Source organism: Rhodnius prolixus, unplaced genomic scaffold (genome assembly GCF_049639745.1).
Source record: "Rhodnius prolixus isolate KJV_2025 unplaced genomic scaffold, Rpr scaffold_3, whole genome shotgun sequence".
Lineage (NCBI taxonomy): Eukaryota > Metazoa > Arthropoda > Insecta > Hemiptera > Reduviidae > Rhodnius > Rhodnius prolixus.
Window position 1 is genome coordinate 25,740,667 of NW_027411603.1, and position 12,077 is coordinate 25,752,743.

General features: G+C 33.5%; 1 protein-coding gene across 1 annotated transcript in view; it reads left to right on the forward strand.

The window, feature by feature from the left end:
• The first annotated feature begins 9,089 nt into the window (after nt 1-9,089).
• LOC141453717 (uncharacterized) overlaps nt 9,090-12,077 on the forward strand; it is a 108,814-nt gene continuing 105,826 nt past the window's right edge. Inside the window, exon 1 of the mRNA XM_074127256.1 lies at nt 9,090-9,999. Coding sequence (XP_073983357.1) covers nt 9,276-9,999 — 724 coding nt within the window. The 5' untranslated portion in view covers nt 9,090-9,275. The remainder of the gene's footprint in view (nt 10,000-12,077) is intronic.

A 12,077-nucleotide genomic window follows, 5' to 3' on the forward strand; every position in this document is an offset into this window, starting at 1 on the left:
AATCTAAAAGGGTAATTTAAGCTGGATGATTTCACGTTGAGCTTCATGACGCAATCTAATAAGTGCAAAGATCATAAAAGTTAGTACCTAGGAGCTTACGAGGGAGCATTGTAGTCTGGAGGCTGGCATTGCACTGAAAAGAGGTTCAGACTACTAAAATCACAAAAAGTAGTACTGGATTACAGTAATATTATTTTACTTTTAGATAATTTCTTGCAACTATTACTTGATTTAAGTTGGTTGTTTTACAAAGAAGAAAGAAATTAAGGTAAGTTTCGAATTATTTACACACCCAAAAATGTACTTGAAAGGAGTTGAAGGTAAAGTTTGCCATCTTCACTTTTGAAATGACTTAAGTTCAAGCACAAAATACCTAATTTGAACTTTCTGCTATCTCAGATTCTGCAAATCCACAATAAACTCTGGATTACTTCCTTCTTCAAAATGATCCAACGAACTGTAGTTCTAAAAAAAAAAAAAAAAAAAAAAAGAATCCACACTACAATCAAGTTCCCTTATAAAAATCATGGACCATGGTTTGCTTCAAATTTCTGACTCTCCCAATCTCTCTGCGTTCCATTAATAAATACCATTTGATCTTGAAGACTAGTTTCTGGTATCCGGACTGTCCAAGGGTACCTCATACATTTCAGACACCTCTTCCACTTTCATAAATCCCAAAAAGTTAAATAAAAAAGTAAGTAACACCATCTTAACATCGCTTGATGTGCTCTAATCCTTAGCCGCCTTGCTACTTTTGCTGCCTTCATAATAATTTTGAGTGAAAAGTGAGTTCAGTTGCAAAAATTATTGAAATTTGTTTTAAGTTTTATGCTTTCATAGTTCATAACATTATTTTTAAATATTTTTTATGCGTTATAATAATTTTTACTTCTTAAATTATTTTCTAAAACTGCTGTGTTAGTTCTTTTTAAAAAAACTCTAAAAATTGTAGAAATAATAAAAAAGTTTGTCGAATTTTTTACTCGTAATTCGTAATTTTTTATTGATCTTAGATTTGGAGTAAATATACAATAGATCTCCTTAACAAAAACTTACAGTTTAAAATGTTAAGTATAAGGGTTGATTAAACGCCAAAATGCACACAAATCAGCAGGTAACCAACATTTCATTCATACTTCATTGATATTATTTAAGTAATTTTACTGCATTAACTTTTTATTAAATTTTTTAGAATTTATTAGATGTCACAGACCCTTATGCTGGCCAGTTCATTCATAATGTGTGACATCTAATAAATTCTAAAAATGTGAAGGAAAAGTTAATGCAATAAAATTACTTAAATTTTTATAACTAATTATGTTGATATTACTCACCTTTTATTATTATATCAAAAAACTTATAATGAATGAAATGGCCAGCATAAGGGTCTGTGGCATCTAATAAATTCTAAAAAATTTAATAAAAAGTTAATGCAGTAAAATTACTTAATAAATATCAATGAAGTATGAATGAAATGTTGGTTACCTGCTGATTTGTGTGCATTTTGGCGTTTAATCAACCCTTATACTTAACATTTTAAACTGTAAGTTTTTGTTAAGGAGATTTTTGTACCTTTTGGATAGATTTTTCTTTTTGTCTATTATTTGGGTGGGGCGAACTCCCCTCCTTATGAGGCATAGCGTCGAGACTTTTAAAGTGCAAATCTGTACAAAATTTCGATTCGAATGACACTTCATTCATGAAAATCGGTTCATGTGTCGATAATTTGAAACGATTGCTATACTTCCCCTTAACTAGTGTAAGAGCAGATCGTCGCTTTAATGTTACATAGGGGAGCCCTAACCCCATCATCCTACCAAATTTTATCAAAATCGGGCTAAGATTTACAGAGTAATTAGTAATAATAATTTTGGAGGGGGCCTTACATAAAGGGAGCTAACACCTCTCCCATTCGATGTACAGCGTCTAGACCCCCAAAAGGCAAATCTACATAAAATTCCGAATCGAATGACACCATTCATGAAAATCGGTTCACGCGTTTATGCGCTACGCAGTTTACAAAAAAGGTAACAACAACCATTTTTGAAAATGCCGTTTTTGCTCATTTTCAGCAACTTTTTTCTCGAAATCTATTATATCTATGTTGTTGCAAAAAAATTACAGTTGTAAAGGAGGATTTGCCCTACAATTTAAAGAAAATTTGGGAATTTTATCTTTTATAGAAAAAGAGAAAAAAATTGTCAAAGTTGGGAGTTTTTCAACGTTACGCTTTTTCGTGCAGTTTTTGATGATCAACCCTTATACAACTGTCCTACCGGACAGTTTTAATAAATAAGATACCAAAGGACTTGTATTCTTTAAAAATAATAAATATATCACATTTATATTTGTACATTTTCTTTTCTCAAATGATTAAATGAATACATCTTAAATTGAAAATATAAATTTATTCTCGATCTAGAATAGTGGTGAGAAATCACAATCAATTCTCTATGTGATTGTTCATTAATTCGGCGAACCATACAGAGCAAACCCCTTGATTGATTTTTGAAAGAATGTTATCTGAGAGCGTAGTGTCTAAAGTGACAAATGAAAGATCTTCTTTCCTTTTTAGAAAGAGAGGGGGAAGTTGCTCCCCTATTCCGTCGCTTCCTTCTCCTTGCACTTCCCATTCTTTAGCCGCACTTCTTTTATCTCCATTAATACGTAGTTTTATTTGTACCTCAGCTGTTGATGCGCCAAAAAAAAAAAAAAAAAATTTGTACAGGGTGGTTAAAAAAAAAGATAGTTCTAAAGAGTCAAAGTACAAAATTACAGATATAAGTGCGCAACAATCTGAATAGAATGAAAGAAATTAATCTAGGCATATCTGGGATTCTTTTTGAGAACCATTAGATGAAAAGTTAATAAAAAAAGAACTCAATTGGCCATTGTGGGAGCCATAAAAATGTACGACCTATTAAGAAGACTCCCATTATTGTGTGTGAAATTATAATTATTGTGAATTGTGCAGAAATAGAATCAATTACCCGAGTCGGTGGTTTGTGCACCATTAATGTTATGTCTTGGAAATTAATCTGGTTTTGGAAATATCAATACAATGTTTTAACGTTCAATGGCATTAGATCTCACTGAAGTACCCAGTAAAAACTTTACTTATTTCTATCCCTAACTATATTACTAATAACATTGATAGCTTTCAAGAATTCCACATAAGGCTAAGATTGCTGCCTTCAAGCATAGAATTTCCTTTAACTTTGCGCTAATTTATTAATGATAATGATTTTCAGGAAAACAAAGAAAGTGAAAGAAAAATCTGAATTTTTCAATACATGTTACGTGTAGTTGAGAGAACTAACCCTCGAAGAAGAGGCAAAGCTCAATTACCCGGAGTTTCTGAGGTAGAGAGAGGTGGTTTCTAGTTTGGAGAGGAGTGCATGCCCTAATGCAGGCTTAACTAATGCAAACTTGAGAGTCAATAATGGCAAGAAGTAATAAATAACAAAGTTATAAATATATATTTTTTTAATGATTTTTAAGCGCGTCATCATTTCAGGTTATTTGCACCCAGAGCTTTTTTTCAGTGCACTGCCGGCCTTCGGACAGTATGCTGTCGTTACAAATATCACCGGACAGTGAGCTAGGATGGGAAAATCTAAGGGAGCAAAGTTATATTATTAATATTATTTTATTTATTTTTTTTTTCTTTTTCTTTTTAGCATTGTCTTCCGCCATACAGCCAGCATCGTCTAGGTGCTTATCACTAGAATATCACTCACTCTCCATTCTTACCTACAAATACATTCGCTTCACACATTCATCATTCTACAATATACCGCTATTTACATAAACTACTGCTAGTTGCACTCTGTGCTCCTGCCATCCTTATAGCTTAACCAAAATTAAAATCACGTAATCCTTCTCTAAGCATTTTCTTCCATTCATTCTAATTCGGCTATAGCTTTTAAATACATTCATATTTCATTGCTAGCTCTGCTATCGACTTAAGCACATAAATGTTGGTGGAGAATATAATGTCTTCGTAGCGAAATGGTGCATCTAAATATCTGTATATATCGTCAAACATTCGTTTCCTTTCTACCACATAACGTGGACATATCATTATTACATGTTTGAAATCCTCCTCCTCATTGCAATCTACGCAAAGAGGAGAGGACCTTTTGTTGATCCTGTGTAGATACGATCCGCACACCGCGTGGTTCGCTCTCAGCCTGCTTATTGTCGTAACAACCCATTTATTAGTGACAGTTCCCTTAAACCATGGTTGTCTAGGTAACTGATCTGCCATAGTTTTATAGAATCTACCTTTAACACCATTATTGTAATCTGTCTGCCATTTTTGTAGTGCTGCTTTTGCAATTATACCCTTGATATCGGTGTGTGGTAATTTATAATTAGCCATTTCCCCACTATATTATTTTATTGTTATTACTATTATTATTATTATGAGATTTTAATATTTTAATATGATTAAATGTAAAAGTCTACAAAAATTCAAACTTTTAGATAAACAATTATTCTTGATTTTCAAAAAAGGATTATTTTTACTGAAAAAAATTAAATAAGGTTGGATATTTGATCAAACTATTTGATTATATTGATTAGTTTTTGTGTTTATTTTTTCTTTAAATTAATTACTTTTATTAAAAGACTTTGTGAGTTGGATTAAAAACGGATCTAGTCTCGTTGTTTATTATCTAAGTCACAGTTTCCTTAACTCTAAATTGCATTATTCTTTTCAAGACGGTGCAATTGCACAGTGACCTAATACTTCCATGTTAAGCACATAATCTGGTTTGTTTTTTAGCAAGTCATTAAAAAAAAATTATTAAATCATTTAAAAGAGTTTGTGTTAGAAAATTATTAAAAATTTGGTTAAGATCAAGTCAAAAGAAGAAGACTGACTTCTTCAGGATCTAGTTTAGTCCTATGAAAAGATATTGTCTGCCAGACTACTAAATAGTATTGTTCTGATCCAATCTATCACTATACTGCAAGTATTATTCTCCATTAATAGGCCAATTCGAATCCTTTACAGATTGAAAAAGTATATGAAATATATTCTTTTAGACTCCTTTTTTTAACAAAACCTTCACGATATTTATGATGATTTTTTTAATATTTGATTTTAAGAATTACATACACTTCTAAAAAGGGTTAGAATAATATAGTAATGGCTAATTACTGTTGAACTATAATAATCACCTTTCAAAAACAGCTGTGATAAAGTTAGTCTTAAAAGCGTTATTTTATTTTATTGATATTTACGATGTTATAGAAGAACTATTATAGATGTATAAAATAGCAGCATTAATAAAATGATAAAAATTGGTAGAAAGGCAAAAAAAGATTGCGTCTGTCTTAGGTTTTTAATTTTTGCAACAGTTCTAGGATTTTAAGACAATACCACGACGATACATCAGATTGCAGTAGAGATTTGACTTCCACTATGTTTCTGTTCTTACACTGCACTTGTTCACTAAGTAAAGAAGGTTATTTGTTGTATGGGTGTGTGTTATTTAATGATGAAACAATGTTTTGCGAAATGACGATCAATGGGACACAGTTTTTCAGTAAAATGTTAAAATGAATTATTTTAAGCAACCACAAACTGTATAGCCTCCCTTACTCAGTTAGCAAATGTAATGCATGAGTGAAGGAACATGGTGGCTATAAATTCTCTACACCAAATTGACGAATCAATCTCTGATAATGCATGGAAATCCGAAAGAAAAAGGTTAGAAACAATAAAAAATGTGCGGATAAAAACATTATTAGTATCCAGTAATGCGGCGTTAACCAGACTTTCTGCAGGCAACTAAAAAGTTACCTGCAATAATTAAAATACAGCTTTAATTACAAAACTTATTTCAAAATTTAAATAACTTTTCAGTAAAAGGAATAAAAGTAAAATTAAACTGTAACAGCGGTTTTGATAAAGTTTCAAGTGTTTGATCAATATATTTAAAATTAGAGCTATTGTAGATTGAAGCTGAAGTGACCTAGCCTAATTCACTAGATATATTGTGGCTCCCTTGTCTACATAGATTGTAGGCATCTGTGATGATCTACAAATTTTAATTTGGGAATAAAGTGAGGATGATTTTGAGCTACAGTATGCATGTTGAGTTTAGTTCAATTATTTTATCAATCGTTATATAACATTTTTCAGATTAAGGGTATATTCCCTGTGAGATTTCAGTGTAATTTTACGGTTTTACCAACTTTATAGTGTTGGTAGATTCCAAATATGATCCAAATGTTCGTTTTGTTGAAAATTTGTGAGTCAATCTACAATAGCTCTAATTTATATTGATCACACACTTGAAACAAGTAATTTATTTGGTTCAAAATTTACCACTTAGGTAATTACAATTTGTCACTTTTTTTGAACAAGGCAATTGTAATTTTATAAAACAACTCAGCAATAATCGAATTTGTAACCATATCACTCAAATTACCTACCCAAATCAACTATTTTTTTGCAAAACAACGTCTGCGTTTAAACGGTACCCATTGATCTAGAAAGTTTCTACTTTCACAGCTTCTCTAGATCAAATTATTAAATATAGATCTTATCACTGAATTGGGAGGATATTTAAAGAAAAATGAGTTTGATTAATGATAAAGAGGAATCAAAATTTAAAATTAATTATTTAGGAGAATAACAAAATTAGCTCTATTTCGAATAACTTCAATAAAAATTCACTGTCTTTCCAAACTTTATTTTTGAAAATAGACGAAGTACCCCAAAATTGTCAGTTCGCTTCCTTTTGAAGTAGTTTTTTTAACCTGCTTGATTAATCATGGCTGCACAATCAATACTTCAATTACAATGAAGCCAGTCAGAACATTCAAATCTATTTAAATCTTCTTGAAACCTGGTTCCGAAAATGGAAAATAAAAATTAATGAACAAAAATCAGTGCACATTACTTTTACATTACGAAAATCTGCAAGTCCACCAGTTCTACTGAACGGTGTAACGATTCCTCCAGCCGACGTAGTACGATACTTAGGACTGTACATTGACAAGAGACTCCACTGAAACGACAAGACGTGAACAGACGCTACAAGCTACTTACTAGACTACTTGACCGCAGATCCAAACTCGACTTCAACCACAAACTGACAATTTACAAAACACTGTTAACATATGGACATACGGAGCTGAAGTGTGGGGCTCAACCAAACCTTCTAACTCCAAACGCCTGCAGACACTACAGTCAAAAATCCTACGTAAAATCCTGAATGCTCCTTACTACATTTCTAACCTTACAATACACACCGACCTTCACATCCCTTTCGTCACTGACCTAATAAAGTCTCGCTACCGTAAATTTCACAGCCTTCTAGCTCTCCATCCTAATCCTCTTGTCCAACAACTCTCCTCTCTAAACCTTCCAGACAATCCTCCTCGTCGACTGAAGCGAAAATGGCCTAGAGATCTGTTGTGATTAAATCATTGTGAAGGAGTTTCGCCAGTGGGTGATTGCTCCAACCATGACTTTTCAAGAGAACTGAACCAATAAGATCAGATTTACTTGGTGCAACAATTGTTGCAGTTGTAAATATAAAAATAAAGTGAAAAAAAAAAAAATTACAATGAAAATAGGTACAAAATAATTCAGTTCTAGATCCAGTCTTTTTATAGTGAATCTAAATAGATATTTTGTGTCTAAAGAAAAAGAAAAACTAAATCAAATTAGTGTACCTATAATTGAAAAAGTGAAAAAGCTTTAAACAAAGTTGATGTGATTAGAAAGATAACTTTTAAGAACTACTAGTAACTTAGAAATACAACTAACACTCTGCAATGCGAGATATTCCAGCTAAAGATGGGCAAAAATTTCTCTATGATTTATGTCTTGATGTTTTTTTTTTAATTTAGCTTAAGGCGCGACAACAGCTCTGGAAATTGGCGCCTGAAATCATTTTACAATGCACTGTCAGCCTTTTGGGCAGTTGCAGATTAAACTGCAACTATCAATCGAAAATGAGCTGTAAAAATTAAGTTATGAACATAGCCTTCATATTTTAGATGGAACTTTGTTATTTAATTAAACGGTATAATTATTTTGTCAGTGATTTGGATATCCACCATAGCCAGCCTGATCTCATTGGTCAGATAGTGTGATTGACAACAGAAATGAAGCTCTACTAATGTGAGTCAAATTATTCTACAAAAACCTGATGATTCAGTCTCTAAAGATGAATGAAAATCCAGAACTGGCTGGTGTCACAAAAAGAAAGCATGCTAAAACGAAAGAAATCACTGACAATATATAGCTTCCCAAATTCAAGCATGAGTTCCAAAGTTATTAGCCATTGCTTAAGTCTTTAAATTCCGATTGTTTTATCTTTCAAAATTATAGTGCCACATTTCTAAAAGGTTGGATTTTTATTGGATATTAAATATAAAGACTGCACTGACGGCTACCAACTCTGCTTTCCCATGCAGATAACCTTGTCCATAACCGGAAATTAGATCTAGAAGTTTGTTTAAGGTCTTGACTAGTTCCTGAGACGTCAGGAATCCAGCGCGATAACATTGAATTATTTATTTCTTGATGAAATTGTTATTTTTCAATTAAATAATTAAGTCGGCATCAAATGACGTTGCGATTATAATTCGATTTGTTTTGCGATGAAGTGATTTGTTTAAAAGGTTAATTAATATTCTGTGTGAATAAACTGCATTCACCTTATTCTTCTCTGCCTTCTGGTTGGTAAGTGAGCAGTGTGAAAAAGAAGAGTGAGTAACAACATAATTACGCCGGTTGTAGAAGGATGGTAACGTTGCGCCATTGTGGACGAGATTGTTCTTCCTATTAAGAGGCCGATTAAAGTAATTGGAATAATAATATTAATAAATTTGAATGAGAATTGCGGTGTTGAAAGATGAGCTTGCGGAAGTTAGAAGCTAGGAGAGTAAGCGGCGTAAAGCGAACAGTTGCTCTACCTTAGTGTTAGTAAGGACGATCCTGGGGAAGTGGTGGGCAGTCTCTCTGTTAGAAACCTCCCCACTATACGGGACACGCCTCCTTACCCCCACTTGAACATAACCACCGGGTTAGCCCCCCTCTCTATGAATCTTGCAGCGCCTTACTAACACACCCAATCAAGTTTTGACTGACGATCCGAGGAGTACAGACGTAGCGTCCGAGTGGTACGGACATGTGTTTCAGACGCGAGTGAGTCGAACTTGTTACCCCCCGATAATCTGTAAAAAAAAAACAAAAAAAATCCTAATAAAACGTTCGATCAACAATCGTACGGGTTTACCTTAACATGAGTTCTTATCAATTTGTAAATTCATTGGCCTCATGTTATCAGCAAGGGGCCGGCGGTGGACAACGTTCCGGTGCATCACCAGTAGAACAACATGGACATCCGCAGAGCCCAGCTTCGGAATATTATTCAAATGTCAACTATCCAGGTGGCTGTTATTCACCACAACAATATCCCGGTCAGTATATGCAACAAAGTCCGTCCGCCATGATGGACTATACCCAATTGCATACGGCCGCCCAACAACATCAGAGATTAGCAACACACTTGCAACCATTAGCCGGCCATCATGGTGTACCCTCGCCCGGCGCTGTATCGCCAATATTAAAAAACAATAACACAACTGTGACAAATCTGAGTAATTCAACGTCATGCAAATTTGCGGATAGTGCGGCCGCCAGTGCAGCAGGTGGTGCGGCAAATGGTTTAGGATCGCCTCAGGATCTGACAACGACCTCAGTACCTGGCCGAACGAGTCCACCGTTAGTAAAAACCTCCTTACATTCACCATCAAATCCATCATCTAGAACGCCTAGCTCTGGTGTACAACCAGCTTCGCACACGTCCTCGTCTCCAGCCTCCAGCACATCGTCGACGTCTAGTACGCCTGGCGGTGGCGGTGGAGGCGGAGGCAGTGGTGGTGGATCTACAAGCTCAGCCAAAACTCCAGCCGGCAATCCGCCTCAGATCTACCCTTGGATGAAACGAGTACATCTAGGACAAAGTAAGTACAAAAACAAATAAGCATTATTTTGGCATTAAAATCCCCCCCCCATTCTTTGTTTTACGAAACGGTGAAGAAAAATAAAATAAAAATGAAAAACCAAAAAGTGATTTTAAAAACAAGAACAAAAAAAGTGATTTGGGACAAGCTAGACGAAAGATGGTTCGCGGTATGATAATAAATCTAAAATGAAGTGAATTATTACTGGAGGGGTGTCGGACTCGTACCTCGCTGCGCATTTAATTATGTGTCCGACACGGCAAATACAATGTAGTAGTGTGTAGCCGCTATCAGTGTATGTGTGTGTTCAGTGCCAACAAACCTGTACCGCTAATACGGTAGCGATCCGGTCTAACCGTCATTAGATTCTAGCATCATTAGTCATTAGTTTAGTTTGGGGTGAAGGGTGCCTCTTCAAAAAAAATTTTATGTTTTTTCATACACCCATTGAGACTGCACGTCAAGTCAGTTAATGAATTATATTTGCTTCTGTCTTCTGATCCTCATCTCTTGCTAATTGTTCTCGACAGAAAAGAAAAAAAAAGATATCATCACCCGCTGTCAAAAGAAATCCAAACATCGTAATAATAAATTTAGGGAGAGTACGCTATTTATATTAACTTTATGATGATGCCACTCTGGCAGCCAATACAAAACATCTGAACTACGTAAATATGTTTAGCATTCACTCCAAATAATGCGGATGATAATAATAATGCAGAAACATCTTCAGCATATTATCATATCTCTAAATGATAATATTTCTGGTATTAGGAAAAATTGTCGTATACAAATTCGGTTCTAAAAGGGAAGCCAACTTGTTCAGGTTAAAACAAAAAATTATTATTGATCAAATAATTCTTAGAACAATAAAACAATAATCTTAAACCAAGCAAGTTCTTTAGAACATTCCTTTAAAGAATCATGAACAGTTTGGGATCCAGTTGTAGCCTATTTTGTATCGTTCCATACAAAACCTCTTTATCCTGCACCATACAAGTGTTCGCGCTTTCTGTAAAGTAATGTGGTATCATTTTGGGAAGGGATCTATTAATCTAGGTATATATACATAGTATATTCTCCCTATATATAATAGCAAGTATAATTTGTTGGGCTAAGTTACCCTCCTTATATTACCCTAACTTCATAACTATTTAATGAGAGATCATTGCAACTCTCATTCAATGGGAATAGTCCGATGTCGTATCAATTTACGAGTATACGCTTCTAAATTTCTTCTTGAATAATCTAGATTAAGTACCCACCTTTTCAGATACCAATGCCAAATTTTTGTTGTTTTTTAAAATCTATTACAATTAGGTTGTACTTATTTTCTCCTTTAGATTATTACTTGAGTTGCCATTGTATTGCTAAGTATAATTAATGATATTTATGGCCGTAATTTGTATTAATTAATTCTGAATAGTAAAATGAACAATCGAAATGAATGCCTTGTTAATATTCTCTAAGATGCATGGCCAATATGATCTTCATTCATGATGACAATAAATATTTAAATAAATGTAGATTGCGCCTTTTTTGCAAAGCAATTGGTAGCAATGATTTTATTCTTCAAATGCTGTTATAATAATTCCGCTAATCAATAACATAATTATTGGCGTGGCCTGTGTGATATTTGTGGTACTTTTATTGGATATAAATTTTTTATTCATCATTAATACCAACTTTTTCCTTAAAAATTGGTAATTCCCAACAGTTATTACGACTTTTCTGACGATTATCACATTATACTCTCTTTTAGTCGTAAGTAAAAACAACAAAAAATTAAAAAATTTAACAGTTATATTTTTGCTGAAGTTAAAAACATCAACAATGAGGTTTTGATAAATTTCTTGTGGAACGTTTCCAAAATTAAGTTCAAATTGGTTTTGTTTCCTATAGCAAATGCTGTTTTAGTCTATTAATATATTCCGCGTATGCTCTATGCTAAAGTTATTTTTATCCTATAATAAAGGTAACTATTGATTTCATTCTATAGAGTTGAAATATCCAAAAGGTTATTAATAGATTTCTTACGTTTGAATTTGTGCGAATGAATTTTGGGTGTTTTAAATAAA